Source organism: Podarcis gaigeae (genome assembly GCF_964106915.1).
Source record: "Podarcis gaigeae genome assembly, chromosome: 10".
Taxonomy (NCBI): domain Eukaryota; kingdom Metazoa; phylum Chordata; class Lepidosauria; order Squamata; family Lacertidae; genus Podarcis; species Podarcis gaigeae.
This window is the reverse complement of record NC_139686.1, coordinates 19005087-19021671: the sequence shown is the minus strand read 5'-3', so window position 1 is coordinate 19021671 and position 16585 is coordinate 19005087. Positions and strand designations below refer to the sequence as shown.

Genomic DNA, 16585 nt, shown 5'->3' with positions numbered 1-16585 from the left:
CTATTTAGGGAAGCTTTAAATGTTTAGTAGACTATTGTATTTTAATATTCATGTGGAAGCTGCCCAGAGTGGCTGGGGAAACCCAGCCAGATTGGCAGGGTATAAATAATAAATTTATTATTATTATTATCATCATCATCATCATCATCATCAAGTAAGTCCTAGCTACCACGTAGTCATTGCCTGAACAGCCATCACCCAAAACTAACCCCTTCTCTGTGGCAGTGCATTTTTCAGTGTTATTTATTCCATTTTTAAGGCTGATGATGAAAACTGAATATCATCAACAGGATTCAAAGTGCAGTTTTAGTGAGGCACTCCCAAACCTATCTCTAAAGAACGGAATTAGAATGTGAATGCTTTGGTTTCATTTTTTGGCCATAAGGCAGGCACCGCCTTAGAGGAGTCAGTTCAGGTGTTGGGAGGCCAAGACTAGACTATAACTCATTGTGGCTTAAATGACACCGCAGTTCGGAGGTCCTGTAAACAGAGAGCAGAATGACCAAGAGTAATACTCGCCTTGCTTGCAGGCAGACTTTAGCTTTCTCTTCCCACCTCTCGGAAACTGTGAGCAGCTCCTGCAATTCAGCCATGGCCTTCTCTACCGCATGGTGTGGGGCCAGCCCCACCCCCGAGTCAATCAGTTTCTTCATCACATCCAAGGTGACTCTCTGAGGATCTGAAAGGGTCACCCGCACCTCATCCAGCCAGCGTGCCTGCTGCAGCTCTTGCTTCAGGCGAGGCAATTCAGGAAGTTCCACATAGAGGCCAGTGCCCATGTCTATCAGCATCTGCAGTTTAGATGAGTCAGGGACCTCATCCATCATGGCCTCCTGAGCACGTTCATGAAACTCTTCAACGTCGTCCAGCAGGTTCTAAGGGAGTGACAACAAGGTGCTCATTCACTACAGTGATGGCAGCTGCCAGAGGGGTTGCAGACTGCGTAACTAGTTACTGGTATGTTTGGGATGAGCTGAACGTTCAGAACTATTGAGTTTCCAAGCAATGACAACTGATGTCAGGCAGGAAAAAAGCTACAATTAACAGTTTATTGCAAGAAATGCTGCCCAGAATAACTGACAAGGTAGAAAAAAAGCACTATTCTAAGTGCTTTGACTGGAATGGCAAGCAGTGCTAAGACATTTGCTTCTATCTGTTGTGTTAAACCTGAAACCCCTCCCCGTAAAACACTTTTCTTGACTATGACTACTGGAAACAATCAAATTCAGTCTCATTACTGTCCATGTTTTATTTTCCTGGGATGCTACAGTGTCCAGCTCACTGCTTCCCCCCTTTGAACAATTTGCTTCTCAAACCATGAGAAGAGAAAGCACTGTCAGGAAAACAATCTGCCTTTGTATCACTTTGGCTATATTTAGAGGACACAAAATGCAAGTTATTTTTTGTTTAACATTAGGAAGATTTAAAGACCACAGAACTAAATGGAATAGTGTATTAAACACAGCCCCCGGGTTGCACAATTTTCAAACTTAGATATGTTCATTAATTGATTATCTTGCAGAACGTTCATTTCAAATAGGAAATGGAAGCTCTAAATCAGAGGCCGCTGATCCAGCTCCCTTCCCCCAAACCCCACTGATTTTAGTGGCAGGAGGTAAAAAAATGAAGTAGAAAGTGCTAAGATTATTACAGTTCAGTGCCTTGATGGCAACTGAAACCACCACCTCGTAAGATCAAACATCTGTTGAGCAGAGAGGGGTTGATAACACCCCCATACTCCCTGCCACACACAGACACAGCTGAACTGCAAAGATCAGCTGAGGAGCAGGGGCTGCAGGCCTGTGCATATCTGCATGTGCGGGATGAATACCCTTCAGTCAAAATCAGGTAGCCACCTCCATTCTAAAGAGAACCAAAACTCAATCCAAGTACAGCCTTCTCCAAAAACCCACCTTTACTTGCCGGGCCTGACTGATGACACAGGGAAGGCTAAACAGCTGCTGCACAAATGCTTTCAGTTCTTCCACAGTCAGCTTGGTCCGTGTCCTTCCACTCTCTGGGGTCAGTCTACTATGGGGAAAGAAAAGAACCTTGTAAATCACATACACAGTTCCTGGAGGGCAACAGAGTCAACAAATGGGCCAAGTTCAAGGTGTTGGTACTAGCATGTAATGCCCTATACAGACTAGGACCAGTTGTTCTCTGGGGAAGTTTCTCCTGCAAATTCCAAAGATCTCAGAAGCTCGCTCCGCAGTAATTTGGAGCAGGGCTTTTAGTGGCTGCGCATTCTGTGGAACAGCATTCCTGTCAAGATGCAACAGGTGTCACTATCTGCACTTTTTAGAAACTTTTTTTGTTGCTGTTGTTCCAACAGGCTTTCCCAGCTGGATAAATAAGTCATTGCCATGAGTGTCTATTTTGTATCATTTTAGTTTTGTTTTAAATGTATTGGGTGTTTTGTGTTTAACTGTTTTTTACTCTTTTATTGCACATCGCCTTGAAACCATTGAGACAAAGGCAAATGTGATTAATAAATTAACAACAGCAACACGTAGTAAATTTCCTCTGGTCACGTAAACAAATCTGTTACATAAAACAGAGGCTGTAGGGGAGTTTGAGGCCTTACCATCACATACTCTGAAAAATAGAGTTCAGGTGTTAATTATGTAATAATTTAAAAGCTGTACAGTCCAATATTTTATCAAAATTAATAGTAGTGTAGATTTTCATGTAAAAATACAGAGTTAAAGCTTGCAAAAATCTCCACCAATTTTCACCTCACAACAAGCACAAATATTTAGGGACAACATTGCTCAATGCTGTCACCATCAACCTAACTTTTGAAGGTGAGGTAACCAGAGGAGGGCCTCCATCAGTGATTTTTATTAACATGCAAGTTCACATGGAGGAGAAAGGAGTCCTTCAGGATACCCATGTAAATATTAATTAGGTCTTTCTAGTTGCACCCAGAAGCAGCAAAATTCCTTCAGCGTGAGCAAAATATGATCAACACCAGTTTGGTCATTTTTGAACACATTATTTCCAATCTGAAATGTTTCACCAGTTCCCTAATTCTCTCGTCATTGCAAAAGTTTTCTACATGCATTCTCTAGGGGGTAGAATCCTTCTGATTTGACTTCTCTAAACACTTTCCAATTTCTCCCCCCTTCACGACCAAACTGTCTTTGGCACATCCCCCCAACCAACCACCAAACTTAATATATTCCATTTGAAAAGTGTCAATTCTGGCAAAGCATGCACAATTTATTTTGACAGTAGAATAAGCGTTTTTGGGTTGCTGATTTATACAGTTACGCCAAAAATCTACCTCCACCTTCCCTGGTCATACCTGTGCTTTTGTTTTTTGCTCAGAAGCAGTTGGGCCACTGAAGCACAAGTCTCTGCCTCTTTTACAGCATCTCTTAGCTTGCGGAAGAGGTCATTCTCTGGGTATTTCCTGTCTTCAGCATCCTCCAACATCACTCTCAGCTCAATCACATCTGCAAGAAATTAGCCAAGAGGCCATTTGCACATATACACAAGCACAGCAAACTACTCCCCACACCCAACCACAAAGTCCCCAAGAACAGTAGACCGAACACATTCAAGTTATCATGTACATAGCTATCCATTCGTTATGAGCTACCGTATTTTTCGTACTATAGGGCGCACCAGCCCATAGGACGCACCTCATTGGGGGGGGGATGAATAAAAAAAAATTATTTCCCCCCCCCAGCCGCGGCTGCCGCCCGAAGCCTTGCACACGCCTGCCCGAACCACGGGGCACCCTCTGGAGGGCTCTGTGTGCTTCGGGTGGCAGGCTACCACCCCAAGCCTCGCGCGCCTGGCGGGACCTCCCACCGGGCGTGCAAGGCTTGCAGACACTCGCCCGAAGTACAGGGAGCCCTCCGGAGGCAGGCTGCCGCCCCAAGCCTCGCGCGCCCGGCAGGAGCTCCTGCCGGGTGCACAAGGCTTGCAGACACTCGCCCGAAGTACGGGGAGCCCTCCGGAGGGTGCCCCGTGCTTCAGGCGGCAGGCTGCCGCCCCAAGCCTCGCGCACTCGGCGGGACCTCCCGCCGGGCGCGCAAGGCTTGCGAACACTCGCTGGGGCTGCAGGCTGCTGCCCGCAAGCCTTGTGAGCCCGCGGGAACTCCCGCCGGGCTTGCAAGGCTTGCGGATAGCTTCCTGAAGCCTGGGGAGTGAGAGGGGTCGGTGCGCACCAATGCCTCTCGCTCTCCAGGCTTCAGCGAAAGCCTGCATTCGCTCCATAGGACACACACACATTTCCCCTTCATTTTTGGAGGGGGAAAAGTGCGTCCTATGGAGCGAAAAATACGGTATTTCCTACATCAAGAAAGCATTTGCTCCTCACTTTAGTCAAGATGCCTCAATTCATGGCAGTATTTTAGCCTCATTTCTGCAAAAAAAATTGTCTGAAAGGCAGGCTGGCAATCCAATACTTCCACTAACTAATTAACCTTGACTATCTTGCCATATTGGCACTTTAAACAGAAGACTGTCTCACAAGGATGAGCACACTAGCTTGGTATCAGAAACCCTGCACACATTGTGTAACATACCCATCACCTTGCTACATGGAATCAATGTTAAGTATTAAACCTTCTCAAGAACAGAAGAAGTTTCCAGGGTGATAGCCATCTGTTGTTTTTAAGAGTCAAACTACAAATTTAATTCTGAATTAGCCATCCCTTGCTGCAAATGTATGTCCCGCATGATCTAATGTTGAAAGCATTTGCTGCTTGATAAATGAGCAGCAGCTGATTGGCTGCTTCTGGGCAACTGGTCCAAATATATATTTAATGAAACAGGAAGTCAAGCATGCAGTACTAAAGGGAACAAGTATTTCAGACGACACAAGAAGTGACATTCCCAGCTGGAATGTCATATAAGCTTGTTTGGGTCATGTAAGCTTGCTCGGGTCAAATGCATACTGTCTCAATCTTATTTTGAAGGCAAGAAAACTATTCCCTCTCTGCAGGACATAGAGCCACAGTGTAGAAACCCTGTAGCCCTTTTTTGTGTCACATTACAAGCTGTTCCTCTGAGCTCAGGGACACTTCCAAAGTATGTTTTAGTGTACATGGTTCTTCACTTGCCCCCATTTTGTATCTTCCCCAGAAATCAGGCAGATTTGGCTGAAAGTGTGTGGCTGGTCCAGTGAGCTTCATGGCTGAGTGGGGATTTCAAACTGATCCTAGTCCAACATGCTTAATTGCTATGCCACGTTGGCTCTCTGGAGCTCACTGTGTTAAATCATTTGCTGACTTAATTCAGTTCTATGTTGAACATTTCAGTATTTTTAGTTTTAAATACATGTTTACATGTCTTAGTGAAGTATTTTGTGTAGCCTTCCCTGAAATTTATATATTGTTTTAGGATTTGGTTTTGCTCAAGTCCATCTCCCATTTGTGTTTCCAACCAATTGAAAATCTTCCTTAACAGATTCCAATAGGAAACAAAACTGCATCTAACCTTTCTTGTGGTTGAGGTTGGCCGACAGCGCATCTGTGACCCTGCTGACCCACGTATCATAGGACTGTGCTCTGACTTTCACTCCGTACAACAAGGAAGGGAAGTCTTCTAGTGGATACCGGTATCTGGAGATAAACAAGGAGGAAGAACTTTCAAATGTACTGCAACTTTCAAGTGTGTAGAAGCAAAAAAAAAAATGGAGAAGATGATAACAACATTGAGTATTTGTCAGACTACTATGCACTGGATCTTTGAATAAGAGGGAACATTATTACTATAAACATTTATCCTAGTTTAGAGGCAGAAAATAAGGCAGTATACAAAAGGAAGCAGGATGGACTAGGAAGATGGTACCTTAAACATTTCTTCTGCATAGAGCATGAACACAAATCATTTGGATGATATAGGCATACAAGTCGTTCAGGGTTACAGGAACACGTAAGAGCAGACAGGAAACAGGTGGTCCTACAAGCTGCACATTGACGCTCATCATCTGGAACCAGCTCAAACACTTCCTCCTCTGACATCAGAACTCCCTAATGCAAAGAAAAAGTGACATCTAGCAAAGATACTGGTCAGGGGAAGACCTTTTGTTTCTAAGGCCTCATGCAATCTCTTTGTTCAGTCCAAAAGGGCATGAAAGCAGAGCTTCCCTGAACTCACCATCTGTATGACAGCCTCCCTTAAACGTGCCTCATCTTCTGTCATGAGAGTCATTTCTTTGCAGACCATGGCAGCCAGCCCCACATCCAAGCACTCTGGGTCGGCAGCCATCTTGAAAATTAGTTCCTCATGAGAAAACACACAGTGACGCCTCAGTCGCCGATAATGGCTGACACACTGCCGACCTATTGGAAGCTAGAAATGCAAGAAGCGAGATATCTGCTTTAGAACTATCCCCAGCTCATCTTGGGCTTCCACACTGGAGTTCATGAGAAAAACATGTTAAAATGGTCTCATTAAATGATATAGACAATTATTATGAGCATTAAGTGTGTCACACTATCCAGGAGTAGGGTCTCCAGGGGCCTTGGGTAAGCCAAGCTCTTTGGAGTCAACTTGGGGTGGGAGGGGATATGAGGGAATTGCTTGTGTGAGGTCTGGAACCCAAGGGCTTCATTTCACATGAAGCCAAAGGAGTCTCAAATAGCCTGTCTGAAATCAGCCTCTCCCCCAGAAACTCCAAGCCAACCACATAATTAGCTGGGAACAAAAAAAGATAAACAGCAATGGGGATGAGAAGCAAAAAACAAGAGGAGTGAGACTTGAAAGTCTCTCAAGGGGATACCATCTCCTCATAATATCTGAGAAACCAAAGAAGCTGCAAGAGCCAACACATTTTAACAGAGGAAAATGATGTCAACATAGTAACAGACTAAGATTTAGACTTACACTGCAAGACTTGAAGTATATCACCTAGTCTCCTGCCAACAGTAATTATTTCAGCAAAAAAACAAGTGAGGCAACCTTAAAGATCAGATATCCAAAAAAAAGGAAATTTTGCCTCACGTGAATATGAAAAAAGTAGAAAATACAAAGGTTCTTTCCGAATGATCAACTTTGTATTATATTGCAACATTGCATTATACCAATTTTAATTTTCAAGCTCTGGTTCTATTAAAAAAGAAGGTGTCCAAATGCAGAGCAAACAGACAAAAGGACTTTCCAAAATATATAGTATATCCATTTCATGTTCTTCAGAGTGGTGAATAAAGGTTTGACTTTGTAAGTCAGTACAGTGGACGCTCAGGTTGCGAACGTGATCCATGCGGGATGCGTGGGTTGCGATTCAGCGCTTCTGTGCATGTGCAAAGCGTGATTTAGCACTTCTGCGAATGCGCAACTGCCGAAACCCGGAAGTAACCCGTTCCAGTACTTCCAGGTTTTGGCGGTCCACAACCTGAAAAACGCAACCTGAAGTGGCTATAACCCAAGGTATGACTGTACTGAACAAGTTTCAATTTCCCCAATATGTGAGATTTAATTTCGAAAAAGACGATTACTACACAGAGCATGTCACAGCCTCTGGAAATTCTGCAAGGTTTCAGCTTGCATCTAAGCTAGATAAAATACCCAGGCTTTGGACTGCAACAAGTGTTGTGCTTAAAATTGGTTTGATGCAAGGTATTTTGACCATTCAGCCTTATGTAACTTATCATCATAGCATGGTGTAATACAGTATGATATGCATAAATTATTCAAGGGGCTTATACGAGTGGACACAGAGGTAACAATAGTGTTGTGTCTTTTGCTCAATCAAAAAAAATACACAGACAATATGAGAAAATTTAAAAGCAAACCTTAAGCAATGTATCTGGATATGCTGGTTTAATAAAGTTTTAACGAGGTGTCTTAATACATGCCTGTCTAATGTAAACAGCATATTAGTATTTGGATACCAAACCACCATAGAGTTATTATAGTAAGTTGCTTGTTCCATACTAAGGCAAGAAGCAAATTGGAGAGCTGCCAAACCTTACCAGCAAAAAGCTAAATAGCCACAACTGTATTTTGCCCAATGTAGAGAAAACTGCACCTTGAGCTGTAACCAAAACAATAATCCTTTTCAGATGGGTACTACGTGGATGCCTTTTAATATATAGCACCAGACAGTGCCCAGATAAGAGAAAAGCTAGGTTATGCCAGATGTATACAGACCCAGTCAGCAGTGCAGAAGTTCACAGCTTCAGCAAAATTGTATCCTTGATTAAATCCAGAGTGATAGGCACGTGGAAAAGTCACAACAAATTCGCCAGCACACTGATTGGTCCGGTACACCTAGAGAAGAAGAAGAAGAAGAGTTTGGATTTGATATCCCGCCTTTCACCCCCCTTCAGGAGTCTCAAAGCGGCTAACATTCTCCTTTCCCTTCCTCCCACACAACAAACATGCTGTGAAGTGAGTGGGGCTGAGAGACTTCAGAGAAGTGTGACTGGCCCAAGGTCACCCAGCAGCTGCATGTGGAGGAGCGGAGACGCGAACCCGGTTCCCCAGATTACGAGACTACCGCTCTTAACCACTACACCACACTGGCTCTCAGTGTGAGAAGTGAGACAGTGAGAAGTGAGAGATTTTGGAAAGAAAGCATCATTATCATATTCATCTTTCAGAAACGGAGATTAACATGGTTGGTAGTAACTACTAATTCATGCATGAACTATGCTATCACCTTTTCCCTTCTCAACCACTTCATAGAATCTACCAACTGATGCAGGCTGCAAAGAAACGGGTTTTTAAACCTCAATCATTTACATAAGGCTCTTAGAGCATATCGCCAAAGGAGCATCTTTCCACTATCTACAAGTGAAATCACTAGTTGCCTAGATAAGGGTTAAAAGCGTTTAGAACACAATCCATACACAGTAGCTAGAAGGATGTCGGGGTTGATGGTATTGAAAGCTACTTAAGATTCCACTGGGAAACCTGCACAGTCCAGTTCCTGGCACAGGTTTTTCAAACCTACCAAAGCAATCTCAGTTCCATAATCAGGCTTGAAGCTGGATTGAAATGAATCTACAGAGTGTTTAAAATGCTATTCCAAGTCATTCTGTGTGACACAAGACAAGTAACCTATAGGCAGGTAAAGGTTCTGCAGAACTTACAGGCACACCATGCTCCATTAGCACATTGGGGTTCATGATGGTTACTAGCTGGTGCAGAAGGTCAGGTTGATTCTCAAATAGTTCTGGAGCAAGCTCTCGCATTACTTCCTCCAGCTGTTCTGCTGCATGGGAGGGCACTCCATACCATGTCTTTGGCTCTCCCCTAGCAAAACATATCATCCATTACCACAAAGAAAGCACATTCTAGCAGGAGGCGTATTTTCCAACCCTAATCTACAAATAGGCCCAGTCTTCTAGAAGCAGTAGAAGTTTGCCAAGAATAAATTGAACTGGAAAACAAGATGCTTCGAGTCAAGGATCAGCTATGTATTTATAAGCCTGGTCTTCAGGTAATACACAAGCAAGGAGGATGCTGAGCAATTGCAGGGAAACATATGATTGTTCAGAAATTGACTAAGGAGGTTCACAGACATTACTCTGGCCTGTCCTACATATTTGGAGTGTTTTGCAACTTAGACATATACCAACTTCTCTCATTAATAACTGTCTTTTCCCACTAAAGGTAAAGGTACCCCTGACCATAAGGTCCAGTCGCAGACGACTCTGGGGCTGCGCGCTCATCTCACTCTATAGGCCAAGGGAGCCTCTGTTTGTCTGCAGACAGCTTCTGGGTCATGTGGCCAGCATGACTAAGCCGCTTCTGGTGAACCAGAGCAGCGCACGGAAACGCCGTTTACGTTCCTGCCGGAGCGGTACCTATTTATCTACTTGCACTTGACATGCTTTTGAACTGCTAGGTGGATAGAGCTGGGACCAAACAACAGGAGCTCACCCCATCGTGGGGATACAAACTGCCAACCTTCCGATCGGCAAGCCCTAGGCTCTGTGGTTTAGACGACAGTGCCACCCGCGTCCCTTACTTTGGGCCTTACTGGACCCTCATTATTGTATTCAATGCTCTTCTCCCTTGAGCAGAGAACTTGTGTAACATTCTAGAAAAGATAAGGCAAATAAGGGTGACACTACCTGGGCATGCACACCCACCCACCCAATGTGGCAGGAGTCCATACCAGTGAAGGTAGTTGATGGAATAACTCCAGTGATCCTCAATGTGCCAGCAGAAAGAAGAGAAGCACATTCCCACATAAAGCCAGGGCACCTTCATGCCAGAAATATCAGCATTGATGTGAGCAAGAACAGATTGTTCCAGGACGGGCATGTTGTTGAGGTTCCAACCAGAAAGGGCATACTCCTGCCAAAAGAACAAAGACGAGTTTGTAAAGGAAGTGGCCAGAGGACAACTAATATACCCTAACATAGGACAAGAGCCAGTTCTTTACACTCTCCTCCTAGACTGGTTATAATCCTCTGCCACATTCAGGCAGTAAATAAGGTTCTGCAGGTGCTTCACCATCGCTTGAACCCTGGGTTGGGGAAGGGAGGCTGAATGGGGTGGGGAGGCTGTAACTGATGGTAAACCTGACCTCCATCCCTTACACAGGTCAGCCCAACCTTCACTTACAGCAGGGGTGAAGAAACTCTAGCCCATGGACCCAATTCGAATGGGCACAGGCCACAATTTGGCCTGTGACACCATTTCCCCAAACCACATCCACCTGTCCCACATTTGGGGACATATGTGACACCAGGTATGAGGAAGACAAGGGCATGGCTACAAAAGAACAATTGGGAGCTCCCAATTGCGCCTTTGCAAGCAGGGTTCAATTGGCACTGACAGCAAGCCCCACTGCAACAGGATGCAGTAAGATGCTCCCCCTCTGAAGAGAAAGGTTTTAAAAAAACAGCTAAGGGAGTTTCAGCTAGCAGGAAAAGTTTAAACACTCCCCCTTCTGCCTCTTTACAACACCAATTACCACTTCTAGTGGCATTGCTACAAGAGGAATCAGTGAAAGGTGTCATTTATCCCCCTACAACTTGTTGCTAAACCAGTAACAATAAAAGTGTTGGGGGGCTCTAAGTAAGCTGCCCTTGGTGGTCGGTCTAACATCCCACCCATCCTCACCATTCATCAGGTGGTGGAAGTGCTCCTGGCACACACATGTACTGGGTGGTGCCTCCATGCTAGTGATACGGCATCCAATATGCATACATAAGGGATGAAGTCATTCATACAGCAACACACACACACACACATTTGCACTAAGAACTCCACAGCACTCAGTGACACCATAGGGCCACCCCCCATAAGGAGCAGGGGCAGCATTGTTCGCATGGCAATAATGAGAGGGTGCAAAGATCTATTCAGCACCACTGCCAGCCTGCTGAGCTAAATCAGCAGCAGTGTGGCCTGGCCCCCAGCTTTCTTTCCACAATGCTAGTTGGGGCCAAGAGATATCAGAAAGAATGTTAACTGTATGTTAAAACTGTTGCCTCTCAAAACTGAAATCCCCCCCAATACATTAATCCTAATAACATGTAGAGTCAGCTTTCTAAAGTGCATGCAGATTGTGTATCCTAGCCACACCTCCTCTTCCGGCATCAGCTTTCGCCTGCCATCCTTTATAGGGAAACCACTTCCAAAGTCCTTGGATGAAATGTCGGCTCCATACTCCACAATTACATCCTCCTCAATGCTGCTCACAAGTCGCCAGAACTCCTTCTCCACCAACTCAGTGGGAACCATCTGAAAGCACAGAGGGAAGATCTTTAAAACTAGCAAGTTACATGTAAATAGAATGGAGCAGCACTTACCGCTTCACTGGTGTTCAATGCTTTCCCAAACCCACATTTAAAGCCGTTTTGTTTTTTTCAAGCCCAGTGCTGAGGAACTTGCAGTGTTCCGGGAAATGTTGGACTTCAATTTTCCCTAATCAGCCCAGCCAAAGCACAGGAAAAATGGAAATTGTAGTCCAACAACATCTGGAGTGCCAGGGTGTCCTCACACCTGCCTTACGCAGGTGCAGTGAAAGTGGGAGGAATCACACATGAATGCTCCCCTTCTTCCCACTAGGAAAGCAAGGGTATACATGTGAGAGAAAGAAAGAGAGAGAGAGAGAGAGAGAGAGAGAGAGAGAGAGAGAGAACCCACACAAGTACTCAGGCTAGGTTGTGAATTATAACAAATGCTGCTACTCTGCTCAAATTCTACATCTGGAGGAAACCAACCAGAGAGAATCAGTCACTGTGCTTGTTTTCTTGCAGCAACAGAGTGCTACTGCTACTTTTTTCACCACAGATCAAGGGTTCATAGGAAACAGAAAGACAGATAATTTTTGTATGGGCGTCCAAATTTCTGTAACATTCTTGTTGGATCTGAATTTAAATAAATGATGACATCAACGTAAGAAAGGATCAATCATGATTAGAATTCATAATCCCTTTTACGATCTACCATTTTTCTAGCAACTAAAGCCAATTCATGAAAATGGCAAAGAGTGGCAGGGGGTAGAAGAAAGGACATACTGTATTTACACAAATCTAATGCACCACTGAATCTAACACACACCTCAATTAGCAAAAAAAAATGAAACCAAAAAAAGTATTTGCTTTGTCAAAGGTGTTTTTCAAGCTTGCAATCAAATCTAATGTGCCATCAAATAATGTGCACCATAATTTTCGCAACGTAATTTGGTCATACAAGAGTGCATTACATTCGAGTAAATATGGTAGTTTAGTACTACTAAACATGCTTTGCATGTTGGAAGCCCCACATACCTAAAGAAGCAACAGGACTGGGAAAGAATTCTGTCTGGGGACCTGAGGAGAACCACTGACAGTTATAGAAGGTCATCTCTGGCCTAGATGGGTCAGTGGCCTTGTCAGTAAACAACAACCTTACTATGGAATGTTTCTAAAAATACCTGAAAACATTTTTTCAAAATTGAAGACAAAATCCAACTCCTAATGCTGCCAGAATAAAAGCCCAACTGGATATTAAAGAGCTTGGCGCCTGAACTGCATCCATTTTCCTTTCATTTTGAAATGCAAGGTTTTTACCATGGATGTAGAGAAGGAAAAAGGACTCCATTGGGGCTCTCTGGCCTCTAAAGACACATTCCCCCATTTTTGTCCCATGAACCCAATCCCTGAGGTCTCTCTACAGAAGAGGACAGAATTCTAAATTCTAAATTCTGCAACAACAAAAATAGAAAAAGAAATTTTAAAAAACCTATAAAATAGTTAAATAGCAACACTGTGTGGGCAAATCTGAACTGCCTATAGGTTTTCTGACTACTAGTGAGAACACTTTGACGGCAATATATATTACATACTTACGTGGACTGGCATGTTGAAGTAATCAGACTTGAAGTTATCTGCCATCTCACCAAAGCTCTGAAGGGTGTACTCTCGAACAGCTTGTTCAAATCCAAAGGCCTCACGTGGTTTGTTACATTCCTAGAAAAGAGAAAATGTGTTATTTGGCATCACAGAAAGCAGTTTAATCAGAGCATCCTGCAAAAAAATGGAATGAAGTTCCTTCATTTAACTAAACTAAGAAATTATTAAGCTTTCATTTTTTTATCTCTCCAGGTAAGTTGACTTAGGCCAATGAGCGCATGCAGCAGTGTTGGTGGACAAGTGGACTTGCTTCCCAAAATACTGAGTATCTGCGCCTTTTGCAGTACACTGCTGTTGGGGAGAGAAAGACAAGGAAGAGAGCACAGCAAGCTGTACACAGCTCATCAGTGAACCTGGAATGTGACAAACATCTGGAGCAGGACCATTTGAAAGCAGGCTCCACTTTTCCATAGTAATCTGTGTCTAACTCAGCTGTACAGGCAAGAACTCTGCTTGTTCAGATGTTTTCTGGACTTAGGACCTCTCCAAATATCATCAAGTCCCTACACAGAAACGCCTTCCAGATAGGAAGAATCATGAAAGATCACATATGACAGCTGCCCATGTCTCAGAAAGCCACAATTGACTGTAGCTACTACAAACTTCAAAACAGACGCATTTTCCTACTGTTAACGAAGAAGCCTTGTCTCCTGGACAAAATTCCTCTACACCTCAGAAGGGGTAAACCTTGGGTAGCTAGATGAAAAAGAAGACAGGATTCCTGAATCTCAACTAGTTGAATTGAAGAGGGAAGGTATTTCAGCAAGTGTAGCTCATATGCCAAGCTATGATTTCCAAAATTTCCTCTTCTATGCAACTAAAATGACACAGAAGTCCTATCCTCTTTTCTTACCTGGCCACCTTAGATGAACCACTAGTGTTTTGTGGCCTCAATGTTTCAAATATGCCAAAAACATAAACAAAGTACCTCAGCAACGCATTTAGGGCATCTCCAGTCACCTTTGGGCACATCAGGCAAAGGGGGTATCAGGCAAAAAGTGTGGTAGCTGTCGTCACATCCATCACACAGCAACAATTTGTCCTCGTTGTTGCCCCGGCCACAGAACAGACAGACATATAGGTCAACCTACACAGGAAACAGCATCTTGAGTTTCATGTCTTCTATGCATAAGACAAACCTACCCAAATCCTTCATTACATCTAATGTAGCTGCATGCAGTGGCCTCCACAAGAAGATTCTAAATAAGCCTCAAGTGGAAAGGTGAAAGATGTCAATCATCATCCAAGGAAGCCACGGGTTCTTTACAGGGTTGGAATAGCATTTGCCGGGCACTGGCCAGCATGGGGAATCTCTGGTTGAGGAATTCATCTTTATGCTTATTTTTTGCTGTATTTTCAAACTACGGTTAACAAAAGCAAATTAATGTATGACTTTAAAGGTAAAGGGAGCCCTGACCATTAGGTCCAGTCGTGACCGACTCTGGGGTTGCAGTGCTCATCTTGCTTTATTGGCCGAGGGAGCCGGCGTACAGCTTCCGGGTCATGTGGCCAGCACGACTAAGCCGCTTCTGGCGAACCAGAGCAGTGCACGGAAACGCCGTTTACCTTCCTGCCGGAGTGGTACCTATTTATCTACTTGCACTTTGACGTGCTTTTGAACTGCTAGGTTGGCAGGAGCAGGGACCGAGCAACGGGAGCTCACCCCGTCATGGGGATTCGAACCGCCGACCTTCTGATCGGGAAGTCCTAGGCTCAGTGGTTTAACCCACAGCGCCACCCGCGTCCAACGTATGACTTACCAATAACAAAATTCAGTGGTTAATACTACTATACACAACCCAATATTATTCCTGGGCTCACTGATTATAGCCAGGCACCTTTTTGGCTTTTCCCCCTAAAAACCATCTATTCTCTCATTAAATATAATCTTCAGTTGTGTAGTATGTAAAGTTATGTAAAATTCAGCGATATCATCTCCCTAATACTAATTAACACATGTTAGAGATGTCACATAATTAAGACTCATTAATTGACCCAAATTTCTCACATTCTGCTATTGGAACACTTGGAATGCATCAAGGTTACTCTGAAACCCAAACAAAATCTGGAGGGAGCTTGTTTTTAAACACCCATTGTACACATGCTTCTTCCATGAAATGCATAGACACAATAATGAGGATCTGGCAGCTCTCCAATTAGCACAGATTTTCTCTGTATAGGCAACTGCAAACAGTCTTGCTTAAAGACAATGCATAAAGCCAGGAAGAGACTGAATAACATTGCATAGTCTCAAAAACTAGTAGAGGTACTATTTGGTAACAAGTATCCAAGATGTTAACTGTGATCAAACAGAGAACGCCTTGAAATTTCAAATTTCTCATCTTGTAGACCTCTCTCATGAGGTCAATGCAAACAGTTCCAAACTGTAGCCTGAAGAAGAATTAGACTTCTGCAAATAAAGACTGGATTAGAAGTTGCTCTCAACCAAACTACAGCACTACCAGCAACTTTAATAAAATGAAGGTGTTTTGCTTCCTTATCCCTTCATTCATCACTTCCCCAAGGCAGGTAAGAAGCAACTTATCAGATGCTCAAGAGCAAACTTACAAAGTTGACAGAAAGGGCCCCTTTCCGCTGCCTCATCTGCATGCCGAAAGCTTCCGACCGAGTACCTTTCCGCCTTCGAGGTACTTCATCTAGAGAGAGAATGTTGTACTAGTTATATTCTCTGCAAAGATTTCACAGGGTCAGTCTGGTGTCCTGAATGGAGCAGCAAGCGAAGCATGCTTAGCAGTAAACAAATGAGTCATCACTTAACTAGGTTGCAATGGCACTACTAGCCACAGAATGACAACTTGATAGCATCTTAAGAGCCGAAACCTTTTGTGTTTAAGGTGAACAAAATTTATCACGATAGCTGTAAAGCAGAACTTTAAAGCCTGTGAGCAATCTGTACCAAAGGAATGGAAACCAGAAGGACGTTGATATGATTCCTGAGACTTTGTTCAAGGCCACGAATCCTATAAACTCCATCACACATTCTACTCTTACCTTCACAACCTTCATTCCAAAGTTCCCAGTTACAACCTATTAAAAACTGGAATGTGCACATCACAAATTTTACCAGATGAAAGCATATAAATATATTCCTAACACCCCTTTTTTTAAAAGGGGGGAACACTGCTCAGGCATGCAAATGTGGAAGATCCATCTGGCCTGCATCTCACTAGCTCATAAGCAGCGTATCCACAATACGCACATCGGTAGGCTAGAAGGCTCACCTTCACTGAAATCCTTCCCCCCATAAA

At 43.8% G+C, this 16585-nt stretch overlaps 1 protein-coding gene across 12 annotated transcripts in view; it reads right to left on the bottom strand.

The window, feature by feature from the left end:
* Window positions 1-16585, bottom strand: part of KDM5A (lysine demethylase 5A) — a 44789-nt gene that overhangs the window by 15257 nt on the left and 12947 nt on the right. For 7 of the 12 annotated variants that reach the window (XR_014555536.1, XR_014555537.1, XR_014555538.1 and 4 more), the window contains 13 exons: window positions 15885-15973; window positions 14245-14403; window positions 13254-13373; window positions 11503-11661; window positions 10088-10269; window positions 9057-9219; window positions 8113-8232; window positions 6118-6312; window positions 5809-5990; window positions 5455-5579; window positions 3311-3461; window positions 1914-2031; window positions 520-875 (listed from right to left, as the gene is read on the bottom strand). Coding sequence is in view for 8 of the 12 variants with exons in the window: in XM_083699604.1 (XP_083555730.1) it covers window positions 520-875; window positions 1914-2031; window positions 3311-3461; window positions 5455-5579; window positions 5809-5990; window positions 6118-6312; window positions 8113-8232; window positions 9057-9219; window positions 10088-10269; window positions 11503-11661; window positions 13254-13373; window positions 14245-14403; window positions 15885-15973 (2119 nt within the window). In the remaining 4 variants the exon portion in view is untranslated. The remainder of the gene's footprint in view (window positions 1-519; window positions 876-1913; window positions 2032-3310; window positions 3462-5454; window positions 5580-5808; window positions 5991-6117; window positions 6313-8112; window positions 8233-9056; window positions 9220-10087; window positions 10270-11502; window positions 11662-13253; window positions 13374-14244; window positions 14404-15884; window positions 15974-16585) is intronic. The other 5 variants (XR_014555539.1, XM_083699601.1, XM_083699603.1 and 2 more) reach the window with 1 other exon arrangement.